The 15,279-nt window shown below is 36.6% G+C and overlaps 1 protein-coding gene across 1 annotated transcript; it reads left to right on the top strand.

The window, feature by feature from the left end:
• The first annotated feature begins 504 nt into the window (after positions 1-504).
• LOC111022943 (UDP-URONIC ACID TRANSPORTER 1) lies at positions 505-13,846 on the top strand. The gene is made up of 4 exons (XM_022300254.2): positions 505-1,421; positions 4,278-4,381; positions 4,938-5,166; positions 13,411-13,846. The coding sequence occupies exons 1-4, from the start codon at positions 978-980 to the stop codon at positions 13,555-13,557; spliced, it is 924 nt and encodes a 307-aa protein (XP_022155946.1). The 5' UTR covers positions 505-977; the 3' UTR covers positions 13,558-13,846.
• Positions 13,847-15,279: the final 1,433 nt, after the last annotated feature.

Genomic DNA, 15,279 nt, shown 5'->3' with positions numbered 1-15,279 from the left:
AATCCTTCAAATTTATTATTGTTCCTTTTTACTCTAAATCAAAATTAACTATTTCGATTCTTTATTTTTGCCATATATAAAATAGATAATATGATTTATTAACGTGTTAGTCTTGGGATATATTATAGACATGATAAGAATCAAAATAATTGTTTTTAAATAAAGATTAAAAATTCAGAAATCAGTATAATTAAAAATAAATATTTTAAAAATTGTAAAAAAAGATAATAAAATAAATCTACGCTATAATAAAAATTTTAAATTTCGGTATCGATGGAAATGTACAGGTCTCAATTTTAAAGAAATATCGATAAAAATATGCTAAGATATTGATGTCGATTGATATTTTTGTAAAAATTAAAAAAATTAAAAAATTACAAAAAGTATTGAAATTAACAAATAAATATTTTTAAAAAATAAAAAAATGATTAATATTCATATTCCATGATACATGGACATGTTACGGATATTTATCCATGACTATAGTTCATCATAGGCATAGATGCGATCGCGGGAGGAAAGGACGGTCATCTCTCCACCTCCACCGACGCAAATTGAGTTCTTCCAAGATCAATCAATATGTGTGCTATTTTTATAATCAAACTCCACATTTTTGTTGATTATAAATATTAAATACATTCATTTCATCGAATAATAAATGTTGCTATTTGTTTTTTGACACATTCGGGATAAACAGAAAACAGAAAATTTCTCTGTTTCCAGTTTTTTTTTTTTTTTTTTTTTTTCAATCTCCTGCAAACTTCCTTCCCGAATTCTCGCTCGCTACGATTCTGTAGAGATTAGAGAATAGAGATTACATTTTTTCCTTTTTTTTCTCTTTTGCTTTTTCCTCCCTGCGATCCACAAGGAAAGGGAAATTGCATTTTCCATTGCAGCTCAAATGAGAGCTTCCCCTGCAAATCCACCCACCATTTGAACCGCAACCCAGATTGGAAATTTCAAAAAATTTTGTAAAAATGGCCGCCAATAACCAGACCCTTTTCGTAGTTTCTCTTGTGATCTTCTGGTATTCGTCGAATATTGGCGTTCTTCTCCTCAACAAGTTTCTGCTCTCCAATTATGGATTCAGATTCCCAATTTTCCTTACAATGTGCCACATGTCGGCGTGCGCCATTCTCAGCTACTTCTCCATTGTTCTGTTCAAGGTTGTGCCTCTCCAGATGCTCAAGTCGAGGTCCCAATTCCTCAAAATTGCGACTCTCAGCCTCGTCTTCTGTGGCTCGGTGGTCGGCGGCAATGTCTCCCTCCGCTACCTCGCCGTCTCCTTCAACCAGGCCGTCGGTGCAACGACTCCGTTTTTTACCGCTCTGTTTGCCTATTTGATGACCCTTAAGAGGGAGGCTTGGATCACTTATGCTGCTCTTGTTCCTGTTGTTGCTGGGGTTGTGATCGCTAGCGGGGTATGTTTCCAATTTCTTTTTCCCCTTTGGATCACTCTTCCATCTCTTTGTTTTTATCTACTTCGTGTATCTTTTGATTGCACATCCTCAAAATAATTTGTAAGATTCCTAAGGATGAGCTTAGAATTTAGCAGAAACTTCACCATTTTTGTCGAATTGTGGTGAGTTGTCCATCAACTTCGGGTGGTGGCGTAAATGCAGGCCAGATCTGGAAGAATGCTGCATGAAAAGATTAAGATAATCTGCTGCATTTAATGATTTCAATATTTTGGTATATTATGCTCTACATTATCAAGGAATGGGACTCCAAATCTCAAACATTATCAGTACTGATTGATTGGCTTAAGCTGTGATGTCTTCCTCTTTCAGATTGGCCATTTATTTTTATTACTACTTTTCTTTTAATGAGAAACTAGCTTTCATTGAGAGAAATGAAGGTATACAGAAGGGGCAAACAAAAACAGCCCAGCAAAAGGAGCCTCAGCTATACAAAAAGGTTACCTGCAGAACAGTTGTAGAAATCCTTAGTAACAAATGCTAAAAGGGAAGCATTGAATCTAATACTAGACCAATCCTCTTCCCAAATCCGCTGTAAGGTGACAGAAATAGCAGAGCGCCAAAGAACACATTCCCTATCACGAAATCAAGGTTGGAAAAGGACCTCCTCCATCATAAACTAGCAACTTCTCTGAGCCAAGTGGACCCAAAAAGATTCAAAGAACAGATTGGTCATTTATTAGTAAATCATTGTTTATTTACAGATCAAACCCCCCTCGATACGTCTTGGCGTACTTGGTTGGAGGAGCCTTTCACTCAAGACTGAAATTTACGAAGCCATCAAGAGTCTTGGGTCCTTAAAATCTCCGGGTCCGGATGTGATGAATAATGAGTTTTTAAAAAAACTTGGAACATTTTGAAGCCTAACCTAGTAGAAGTGTTCCAAGATTTTTTCAAAGCGGCATCATCAACAAGAGAACAAATGAGATTTACATATGCCTCATCCCTAAGAAGCTTCAGGCCAACAAGGCCAACGAGTATAGACCTATTAGCTTGATCACATCGTTGTACAAAATCATCTCGAAGGTGTTGGCAGAAAGACTCAAAAACGTTCTCTCTCTTATCATTGATGATTCTTAGGCAGCCTTTGTGGAGGGCGTCACATTATAGATGCAATTCTTGTAGCTTCAGAAGTGGTGGGGATTGGAAAGCAGAGAAAAAGAAAGGTTTCTTGCTCAAGCTAGACCTAGAAAAAGCTTATAACAAAGTTGATTGGGAGTACTTAGATGTGGTTTTGGAAAGGAAAGGCTTTGGGAAGAGATGGAGGATGTGGATGCAGGGGTGTCTCTCGATGGTCAATTTCTCTATAATCATAAATGGAAGACCAAGAGGGAAAATATTTGCAGAGAAGGGGCTTAGGCAAGGGGATCCTATTTCCCCTTTCCTTTTCACGCTTGTGGGAGATTCACTTAACCGTGCCATTCACTTTTGCTGCGAGAAGAGGTTTCTGAAAATTGCTGTGGTTGGTAAAAGAGGAACTGTGATAACTCACCTACAGTACGCGGTTGATACTCTGATTTTTTGCCAAGATGAGGAAGAAAATTTGGATAGATGGTGGGCTTTCCTAAACCTTTTTATGTTGGGTGTTGGACTATCCTTAAATTTGGAGAAGACGTCTCTTATAGGGATCCACGTTGACAAGAACAGGTTACTGCGAAAAGCTTCTCAATTTGGTTGTGAAGCCGATTCCCTCCCAATTATGTACTTGGGGGTTCCGTTGGGGGGAAAGTATAAAAGAGTTCTCTTTTTGGGAGTCTACGGTGGACAAGTTTAGGGCCAAGACTTAAAATTGGAAGAATCTTATGTTGTCTGGGGGGGGGGACTTCCTCTTGCCTCGTCAGTCCTGAATATTATCCCATTATATGCCTTCTCCATCTTCAAAGCCCCTTAAAGGTCATCGCCCGAAATGGAGAGAATAATTAGTTCTTTTGGAATGGCATGGGCTGTCATCCTCAATGCCATTTAGTAAATTGGGAGAGGGCTTCCCTCCCAAAGATCTATGGGGGCCTTGGGATTGGCGCTTTTCAACAGAGAAACGATGCTTTACTGCAAAAATGGTTATGGAAATTTACCCAAGAAAAAGCCCCCTTATGGAAACCGGTGATCAACAGCATTTATGGGGATGATAATTGTGTTTGGCTCCCCCATCCCCCCTCGAGAAGGAAGGCTTCTGGAAGCCCTTGGGTGGGACATTGCCAGGCACAGGAACTGCTTTTTGAAATTTATTTCATTCAAAGTCAACAACGGGAGAAAGATCAAATTTAGGGAAGATAGATGGTTGGGGGAATGTCCACTTGCAACACAATTCCCAGACTTATTTAGAATGTCTGACAAAAAAGATAAAACAGTGGCGGAATGCTGGTCTGAAGAGCATGCTGATTGGAATTTGGGATTAAGAAGAGGCTTGAGAGACCATGAGATGCCCAGCTGGATTCAGTTGGCGGAGATGCTGGCCTCCTTTCGGTTCGGGAATGGAGAGGACAAAAATGAGTGGGCAATTTAGGAGGGAAAAAGTTCACCACAAATTCTGCTTTCCATAAACTTACTGAGGTTCCTCCTAAGCTCCTTTCCCCCTTGTTAAATCTATTTGGAAATTCCCTTGTCCAAAGAAGGTCAAGGTTTTTTTGTGGAGTGTTGCCTATAGTAGTCACTGACTGTACTAATTCGTATTTGAGAATATTGTATAAGGAATACTGTTCATGCACGTATATTGATTGTTTTAACAGGCTTGTATCATAATAATGTATTTTTGTTTTATTTCCTCTATGGAATTGCAAGACTTTCTATGGCTGATGGCAGGGTGAGCCAGGATTTCACTTGTTCGGATTTATTATGTGCATAAGTGCAACTGCTGCAAGAGCCTTCAAGTCTGTTCTTCAGGGTATCCTATTATCGTCTGAAGGGTAATTGTAATTCCCGTAAACTACCTTTCTTTTTTCTTTTTAATAAATTTTCAAATTAGAAATATCATCTGACAATTCAATTATTTGACTGAAGAATCACTCTCCCTCATTTCACAATTAAATTAGGTTGATGTCACTTCATTTTTCTCGAGTAGTTTACATGTTAATGTGGAAGAGTCAAAGCTTGTATGGAATTGACTCAGAAGTAAGAGGGAAAGGAAAATGTGAAATAATGATTTGAAATTGATGTAGGAGACCATCATCATGTTACCTCTTGAGTAGTTTATATGCATATTTTTTTTTAATAATGTTGTATGCACACAATTATCACTTGAATGCTACAAGTTTCTATATTGGATTGGATAAAATTTTCTCTATCTAAATATAATAAAGTTCATGTCCCAAAAGGTCTACATCTTCCATCTTAATGGAGGTTGCTTATGTTGTATCATAAAGATTCTGTTCATTCTCCCAATTTTCATCTGGCTGTTGCTTCTTTCTTTCCTTCTTCAGAAAGTAAATAGTTATATGCTTGGTGTCTGTTGAATGTTGGCAGGGAAAAGTTGAACTCAATGAATTTGCTGTTGTATATGTCCCCAATTGCAGTTCTAGCCTTGTTACCTGTAGCACTTATTATGGAACCAAATGTTTGGGATGCTACTTTATCACTTGGAAGGGATCATAAATTCATGTGGCTTCTTCTTCTAATAAATTCAGTCATGGCTTATTCAGCAAACCTGTTGAATTTCTTGGTTACTAAACATACAAGCGCACTGACACTCCAAGTAAGATATCTTCTTGATTGTCTTCTCTTGCTAAAGGTTAATAGTATACTACTGCCACAGGCCGATATTTCATAGTTTTCATTGTACCAATCGTCCCCAGAAATCCATGAAGAGATTTCATTGAACTTGATTGATCATACCACCGTTTAAGTTCTGTGTTTTTTCTTCCATTAAAAAAAAAATCAGAGAACTTTTATTGTGGAGGTGGTTTTCTTGAAGGACAGGGACGATACTCTTTGTTCAGGGGGTTTTACTGTGATCCTTTCTCCAAGTGAGTCGGGGCATTGTGAAAGATGACATTAAAGGGCTTTTAGCAAAACCTTTGAGAGGGGAACATCAAAATTCCTCTAAATGAAAATCATAGATGTCTTCTCTTCTCGATATTTAAAGAATGAGTGGCTATAGCCCGTAGACTTGTGAGGAGATGTGATAGCTTGCTGGAAAAATCTCTTCTATATGTTGAGCTGAAGGCATGATTCCCTAGAATATTAAGGCTTGATTCCCTAGAATATTAAGCATGCTATAAACCAAATCTTCATTGGTAAACTTTTTAGAAAGGAAGCCAAGACTTTTTTTTTTGGGTATTTTAAATGGGTAGCAAAAACATTTGTCATATTTTCAAATATACCAACAATTTTTTGGGTTTGCAAATATGACAAAAATTTTAAAATCATAGTTTTGTTTTTAAGTATATCTCTGACATACTTGATATTATGTCATTAGGTAAATTAGTTCTATAAATGATATATTTTGAATAATATGAAGTATAAATTCATATTAATGTTAGTATCATTGATAAATCTTCTTTTGATTGAAGATTTTGATTTCAGTAACATTATATGGTCCTTATTAATATATCAAGTATATCAATAATATACTTCATTTTAGGTATATCAGTCAGTCACACTAAATTATCAATAACATACTTCATTTTAGGTATATCACTAATATAACTAGTATACCTAATACGATTCTATGAAGTATATCATTGATATACTTGATATTATGTGTATCAATGTGAGATTTTTTTTCTCATTTTAAGGGTATAAGTATAATTCCATTTTCCTGTTTGGGCCGAAACTTACGTTTTTTGCTATATTTGCAAATCATAAAAGTTATTACTATAATTGTAATTAACTATTAATTTTTTACTATATTTGCAAGGAGCTTCATTTTTTTTTCCCTTTAAAAAAGAAATAGAAATTTTCATTCATAACTGAAAAGTTACAAAGAATGAAAAAAGACATCCCCTTCAACATAAGAAATTACATATTCAAATTACTTGTATCTTTTAAAAAGGAAGCAAAACTTTTCACTGATATTTGAGAACTATATGAGATAAGTCAAATTCAAATTATGAAAAACCAAAACATTACAAGAATACCCACCAAATAGAAGTTACATCAATGCCTCATTTGGTATCTCCAGCAAGAGAGTAATAGAGTAACTTTTGAGGGGTTGGATGGGTCTTCTACAGATTTTTGGGAAGGGATTTGTGTTTATTGGTTGTCTCTTGACGTTATAGGATAGAATTTTGTATTATTCCTTCTATTAATGATCCAAAGCCGATCGGAGGGCTTTTTGCTAATCTTTTAGTAGGCGTTCAGCTCACAAGTTGGATTTGTATAGTCGTAGGTTGAGAAATTTAACCTATGTTTGAACTTTAATATATGGTTTGATTTATCTCAAATGGATGGGTCTGTTATTTTCACTGGCTACAGAAAATGAAGTTGTAGAAATTCATCTTTCATCCCGGCATACTAACTTTTACAAATTACAAACCCTAAACCAAACATACACTACATAAATCCAAACTTCTGAACCACGTTCCTATACACAATTAGAGTACAAACTTGCATATTCAAACTTTTCAACCTTGTGTTACACAAAATCGTGCTATCCAAGACTTCGAACCAAAACATCCCTTTATTAGGTGACATATCATCTTACTTCTTTACGTCTTATGCTAGTAATAGATATCGGCTTTTTTATAAAATGATTATTAAAGATTTCTCATCTACTATGACTTGACATCTTTAGCATTTGGGTAGATTACTAAAAAACGCAAAGATAGATTTATGGCTGTCTTCAACCCTGCCCATCCCACATGGATTGTTTTCCTACTTTAGCCTAGAGTATCGATGGCTTCTCAGTCTTTGGTCTCTACTCTTGTGGTTCAGAGTGTAAGTCCAACTATTCTTGAGTAGGTATCTAGTGGAAGTACTGAAGAGATTGGTTGTTCCAAGGGCTTTTTGGATGTTCTTATAATTGGTTTTTGTTTATAGTTGAAAGATTCTCTGAAGGATCTATCGGAACCCTTTCAAATCATCACTTTTACACAAAGCATTATGGAAGAACTAAAATGACAAGGATGTTTTTGCAAAGGTGATGAAACTGGTAAAATTGGTGCAAAGGAAGACATTACTAACTATATGCGCTCTGAAAGGTTGGGAACATTTTTTAGAACAATTTCAGATCACCCTATCGGACTGTCTGTTTCAGCCATTAAAGCTAGCCGCTCTTCTTATGCTCTCAATCCAGCTCCAGATATCTTATCTTATGCTAAAGCTTCGTAGATAACTACTCATTTTCTTCAAACCCCTAAACTTTTAGGTTTCATTAAGTAGGTCAATATCCATTTAGGTTTGAAAACATGTGGCTTTCTCATCCTTATTTTAAAGTTTCTTGGTGTTTTTGGTGGAGTTCCGAGGTTCCTAGAAGATGAGAAGGTTTTCTTGTAATGAGAAAATTGAAGTCTGTTAAGAGCACGTTGAAAGAGTGGAATGTTCTCTGTCTTTGGAGACATCAGATTGAGGAAATTAGAGATTTTAGAGAGATGGAAGGCCTTAGACAGGTGTTAGGCGTAGGGCATCTTATCTTTGGACCTTAGGGAGGAGAGGTTGTCCCTGAAAGGTGTCTTTCAAGAGATTCTTCCTAAAGAGGATGTGAGTTGGAGGTAGAAAACCAAGGTGAGCTGGGTTAAGGATGGAGACTGCAATACAAAGTTGTTTCACATGGCTAATTGGAGGAGGAATAAGAATGTCATTGTCGAGTTGGTAAATGAGAATATGGGTGTTCAAAAAACCCGATGAACCCAACCCAACCGTGGGTTGGGTTGGGTTGGAAAATTCCCAACCCGATCGGGTCGGGTTGGGTCTCGGGTTAAGCATCAAAATTTTCGGGTTGACCCGACCCAACCCAATAATACTTTATTTTTATTTTTTTTAATATACATACATATATATATATATATTAAACCTAGGTAACCCTAACCAGCCGCCTCCCTTCCTCCCCCTCTCTGGTCTCCACCACTCCTTTCATCTCCCTCTCAGTCTTCCTCCCTCCATCCCATTTCTTTCATCTCCCCCTCTGTCTTCCTCCCTCCATCCCATTCCTTTCATCTCCCTATCGGTTCTCCTTCTCTTGTCTTCCCTTCCCCTCTTATCCCTCCATCCGTCGACCCCTTCTCTAGGCTCCCTTCCTTTCTTCTCCCTCCATTCTTCGTACTCTTCCTCCTTTTCATCCTCTTCTGATGATGGCTACTGGGAATAGTGAATAGTGAGAAGAGTTCAAAGTTTTCTCTACGATGAACAATCAATTTCTGCAACTTAAAATGTTTAGAATTTTGACTGAATCCTCTTTCGTTCGACTGTCTTCCTTCTCTCGCCTCAACCCGACGACCCAACCCTACCCAACCCGAAAATATAAGGGTTGGTTTGGGTTGGGTTGACCTTCTTGTTCGGTTCCTTCGGTTCTCTATTCTGCCCAACCCGAAAATTCGGGTTGGTCCAAAAAACTCCCCTAACCCGACCCAACCCAACCCTTGAACACCCCTAAATGAGAATGGAGAGGTTTTGAAATAAGAGAATGAGTTAGAAATGGAGGTGTTTCGTTTTTCTCGAATCTGTATGCCCCATTGGAGGCCGCTCCTAGAGGGAAGACAGAGAAGGTTTGGAGGCTTCTTTTACTTAGGAGGAGATTAGAAAGGTGGTGATGTGATGTTTGGCTTTGACAGAAATAAATCTCTTTGGCGTAATGGTTTTTCTATGGCTTTTTACCAGGACAATTGGGGAGTGGATTAAGGACTTGTTGAAAGTCTTTCGGGAATTTTTCTAGAAGGAGATTATTGACTCAATGAATAAAACCTATAAGTCTGCATAATCCCTAAAAAAGAGAATGCTACTAAGGTTAAGGACTACAACCTATCAACTTAGTTACGAGTTTATATAAGACTATTGCGAAATCATGGCCGATAGACTTAGAAAACTCCTTCCTGTCACCATTTTTGAAACTCTAGGAGCCTTTATTACTGGGAGAAATTTTGGATCACGTGTTCATCGCCAATGAGATTGAAGATTATAGGAAAAGAAAACAGGAGGTTGTCATTTTTAAGGTGGACTTCGAGAAAGCGTATGATCATGTTGGTTGAGACTTTTTGGATAAAGTGCTATGGAAGAAAGGTTTCAATTCTAAATAGAGATTATGGATTTGGAACTGTATAAGGTCGGTTAACTTTTCCATCTTCGTAAATGGGAGGCCTAGGGGAAAAGATTTCAGCCCCTAGAGCTTTGAGATGAGGAGATCCTCTGTCTCCATTTCTCTTCATCCTTCTGGTGGATAATCTGAGTAAGTTGGCCTCTTCAGGTGTGGAAAAGAGTGGTTTTAGAAGGCTTTGTTGTGGGAAGAGAGAGGACTAGTCTTTTCTACCTTTAGTTGGCTGATGATACGCTATTTTTCTGTTCGGGGAAGGAAGCCTCTTTTAGTAATTTGAACAACCTTCTGTCGTTCTTTGAGGCCATCTCTAGGCTGAAGATCAATAGAGGCAAGAGTTCGCTTTTGGGTATTAATTGTGATTTCTCCAAGCTTCTCTAGTGGGCCTCCTTGGTAGGGGTGAAGTGAGTGCTTCCTCATCTTCCTATCTAGGTCTCCCTTTGGGGCATAATCCTAAGAGTTTTTCCTTCTGGCTTTTGTGATGGAGAAGATCCAAAAGCATCTTTCCCTGTGGAGAAAGACTTTTTTCTTTAATGGAGGGAGATTAACACTTTTCCAACGTACTACCTCTATCTTTTTAAAGTCCTACTTTCAATTAGTGAGAGCTTGGAGAAAATTATGAGAGATCTCCTTTGGGAGGCGGTGGACGAAGGAGGTGGAGCTCACTTAGTTAATTGGAGCGTTGTTTCCAAGCCGTTGGAGGCGAGGGGTCTCGGCATTGGGAACTTGAGATATAGGAATGACACGTTATTGGCTAAATGGTTGTGGCGGTTCTTTCAAGAGCTCAGTACATTCTGGCATAGGATTATCGTATCGTGATTGGGTCTTAGAATGTGGGCTTAATTAAGGTTAGTGCTCGTAACACCTGAAAAGTTATTTCCTCTAGTTTTCCTTTCTTTTCCCAATTTTTGACTTGTGTAGTTGGAGATGGTAATGAGACCTACTCCTAGGAAGACCATTGGGTGGGTGGTAAACCTCTTTGTTCTTTATTCCCTTCGTCTTTATCTTTTATTTGATAGGAGGTTACATTCTATGGCCTCGGTGCTCGAATTAAGGGAGGCAGGTTGTCTATTTCCTTAGGCCTTGGTGGTCTTTGACTGATAGAGAGTCTCGGAAAGCTGCTGAGTTGCTCCTTTTGCTCGAGGATGCTCCTGTTTTTCGAGATATGAAGGATTCTCGAGCTTGGTCCCTAGTCCATCTAAGGGGTTCTATTGTAGTTCTTTCTTTCAGCTTTTGTGTTCCTCTGCTCCCCGCCCCGTTGTTTGCCTCGCTTTGGAAAGTGAAAATTCCAAAGAAGATAAAGTTTTTCGTGTGGCAGGTCTTACTTGGGAAAGTCAATACCCTGGATCACATTCAAAGGAGTTTTACTTTCTATTTGGGGCCGCAATGGGGCTTGCTTTGCAAAAATGCTTCATAGGATCTTGATCACATCTTGTGGCATTGTTAGTTCTCCCGGGATATTTGGGGGCTGCTTTTTGATATTTTTGAGATGGCTTGGGTACACAATAGGGATTGTGGGGCAGGAGGAAGTGCTTTTGTTCCCTCCTTTTTGTCAGAAGGGAGTTTTTTGTGGTAGGCTTATTTCTTCGCTATCTTGTGGGAGATATGGATTGAGAGAAACAACATAATCTTTAATGGTGGAGAGAGGTCGGGAGTCTATTTGGGATCTCATTCTATATAACGTTTCTTTATGGGGTCTGTTTCGAAGTTGTTTTGTAATTATCAGTTAGGTTTTATTATTTTGGATTGGAGGCCTTTTCTTTTGGAGGGCTCCATCTTTTGGGCTAGTTTTATATATGCACTTGTATATTTTTTATATGCACTTGTATATGTAATTTTATTTTCATTTGTCTCAATGAAGAGTTTGCTTTGTTTTAAAGGAAAAAAAAAAAAATTACTGAAGTGCACCCACCCTATGAATCTTCTTTGAGAGATGGGTGGTTAAGTCCCTCAAACCCAAGTTGAAAGTAGACTAGGAGGATGTTTGGGGACCTCAGAACTCGAAAACTGGAAATTATTCCTCGGATCGAAGCCTTAGATGAGTGAGAGACTTTGGGAAACTTTAAGAGAGGAGGAATAGGGAGGAAAGGTCACACTCTCAAAGGGGACTTTGAAATACTCATTAGGAGAGAAGGGATGAATTGGAGACAAAAAGCCAAGGTGAATGGGTCAAGGAAGGAGATTGCAATACTTCTTCCACAAAATGGGTTAAAGCGGGTTACCCGATGTGTGTGTCCACACAATTGATACCCAATTCTTCTGATTTTACTTAATTGATTTTGGAACAGTTCTCCCAAAGATGGTGATAATGTTGATAAAAATGTTAGGATAGAATCCAAATAGCTAAAATAGATGGAAAGATAAATGGAAATGATTACAATAATCCCCAAGTCATTCGAGATATTTGGACCTTCTCCTCTTGAGATCACTCAAGGCCAAACCACACTCACTAATTGCCTACCTTCATCCTTTTCCTTCACTCTATTTATAACAACTCTCCCTAAAATTTTTTTATCTAATTACTAACATACCCTTACTATTCTATTAATAATCTAATTACCCTCTCGAGGACCATTCCTATCATGTTTATGCACTGCTTGTCAAAGAGAGGATAAGAGAATGATGTCATCCATGCCCTTTTAAAGCCCTTTATCGTCAATAGAGGACCATTGAGGTAAGGATCCCATTATTGGATACCGCTAAGAGCTTGAATTTTGCCTTTTAAGTTTCCTATTTATAATAACGGAGAAATTGGCACTAGATATACTGTACTCTATGAGATCTACTTTCTCAAGAGTGGCCCAAAGCCCTGGGCAAGAATAAATCGCGATCACCAATCTAGAGGAGTTGGAAATCTAATGTTTATTTTCAAAGTGGCCTTCCAAATAAAGAGTAGGCGATCCTGCTTTCCCCTTATAGTGTAGAAAAATAAGCACAATGAACATCTTATGGATTTTATGATACCAGATATTGTAACGTTAAACACTTCATCATAGTTTTAATAGCCTGAAAATTTCTAATCACTGAAAACTTTTGCAGTGTTGGAAAGGAAGAAAGCTTGCTTGATACTACTTTGTTTATATTAAGAACAAACGATGCACTCATTTTAGTAAATTATTGAATGTGTTCTTTATTCTAAATTAAAAATTTTTCTCACCTTAAGGTTCCGTTTGGTGGTGATTTTTGTTTCTGGATTTTTACTTCTAAAAAAACTATGCTTGTGAAATCTGCTTATACCTTATTTTATTTATTTAATTTTCTGCTTTTTTGAAACACTCTTGAAATCTTAGTTAAACTTGAAAACAATTATACTGCATGTAATTTTTATAAATAAGCTATGGTTCAATCATCTATAACTAATTTTAGTTAAAAAGAAAAAGGAGAATTTAATCTTAAAAGTGTATACTGCATGTAATTGTTGAAAAGAATAATAAAAAAAAAACTATATTCTTATATTTTCTTATCTTTCTAGTAAACCTTCTTAAAAAACCTGGAGAACATAAACGATTTAAAATAAAATTATCATTGAAAATTTAATGAACATCCAGCTCCAGCTACATCACATTCCTCGACACTTGATAGATAGCATGTAAAACTAGTCATTCCAACTCCAAAGCCATTAGTCAGTTTGGATGAGAAACTTTCCATGGGTGATGGTTTTAAATGCTGCTATGATCTGTTGAGAAGTTTTTGTGAAGTTTGACAGTAGTTTCATTCTCATAATCATCTGTTCCAAAAATCTGTTTTTACCAGGTCTTGGGCAATGCAAAAGGAGCGGTAGCCGTTGTCATCTCCATTCTTCTGTTTAGAAATCCCGTCACAGTCATCGGAATTGGTGGTTACACAATAACAGTTCTCGGAGTTGTCGCGTATGGAGAAGCCAAACGGAGGTATAGATGATTGAAATTGTATGGAGAAGCAAGGGTATGGAATCACCCCGACGATGACGACGACAATTTGTTATTTTGCGATTATCAGAGTGATATGAAGAAGGATTGGAGATTGTTTATTAGAAAGATAGGAAAGCCAGACGGTTGAGTAATAATTCTTTTTGTGTTCCTTTTGTAGAAAATATTGTGCCTTTGTTCAATTAGCAAGTAAGCTGAGTTTTTTTATCACCTCATCAGTCACCAGAAAGAATATTTGGTTCATATTTGATTGGCCTCTGTAGAGGGCTGTTTATTCTTCATTTTCCCTTTGTGTGTCTCTCCCCTCTTTTCTTTATTTATGTTAGAATCTATATAAATGAATTAAATTTATCCAACCCATTTGTTCATTGAGAATTTCCTACCAAATTCTAATATTTAAATTATAGTCAAATGGACATATTCAACCAAGAAAAGGGCCAAATCCTTATTTGTGGGTTTTAAATTTGAGAATTTATGGTTGGTGTCCCTGTCACTCAGTTTTGAAAATGATATTTGTTAATAAAAAAATATCTATTTGTATTTTTCTAACTGTTTTAAAGATTTGATTTTTATCCTCTTACCATTTTTATTTCGTTATTATTTTCAAAATCAAAATAGTACTCTCTTAAATTCTCAAATTTGTTTTTGGTTACTATCTCTCATTATTTTTGTCACTTCAATTTTTTCGTCTAGTAATCATCTATGTTACTTATATATATATATATATATAAAAATATATATAACGCACTAAGTGAGATACGATCAAAGTCGAAAGTGGAGAAAAGAGACTGAAATTGAGGGGGAGACAATTTTGACGATGGAATCTAACATGTTTACTGTATTTGTTTCCATCTTGGGTCATTTTCAATAATTATTTTATTGTTTAAATCTTGTATTTTTAGTATAATTTTCAATAATTAATTTTTTTTGTTTAAATTTTGTTTTAGATTTTAATTTAAATAGTATTTTTCCTTATTAGTATGATTCTCCGGAAAATTGGTTGGAAAAATATTTTAATTAAAAAATATAGTAAGATTGTCAAAATATTTGAATTATTAGGAAAAAAATATAGGTAGCATTCTCCCATAGAAGAAAAATAATAGATTCATTTTTAAAATCATGAGAGGATAATTTCATACCTAAAGAATTAATAGACTATCTTACAATTTTTACATTGGTCATTCTTCGAAACTGAAAGTTGATGTCCATTTTTTGAAATTGCTTATTTTATATGACTATATTTGTTCTCACCTAGATTCTAGTAATCATGTATCTCACCTCTATATATATATAAGTAACTCATAGAAGAGACAGCGCACCACGTGGGAATAGGAGACTGAAATTGAGGGGGAGATAGTTTTGGTGACAAAATCTAAGAAGGCACCGTCAGACAGTGCAATTGGAATCGAGTCGTTCAAGATTGAAGGAATGAGGGTAACGCAAAGGAGGTAAAAATCAAGCGGGGTGACAAAGCTGGTTGTAGGTGGGGCGACGGGTGGCGGAGGATAAATGAGAGAAAGACCAACAATATAGACTTGAGTTTCTATTGATTTAAGGTGAGTATTTTTATTATATTTTTGTATTAATTGTGTTACAAAAATACACCTTATATGTTCAATTCATTCATGTCTTTGTTCCATTCAACTTCTATCTTAGTCATTTTCAATAATGATGTTATTGTTTAAATCTTGTATTTTGAGTATAATTTTCGATA

This window comes from Momordica charantia (assembly GCF_013281855.1).
Source record: "Momordica charantia cultivar OHB3-1 chromosome 5 unlocalized genomic scaffold, Mcharantia_2.0 BLBB01000005.1, whole genome shotgun sequence".
In the NCBI taxonomy this organism is placed as follows: Eukaryota; Viridiplantae; Streptophyta; class Magnoliopsida; order Cucurbitales; family Cucurbitaceae; genus Momordica; species Momordica charantia.
This window is presented reverse-complemented; position numbering and strand designations above follow the sequence as displayed.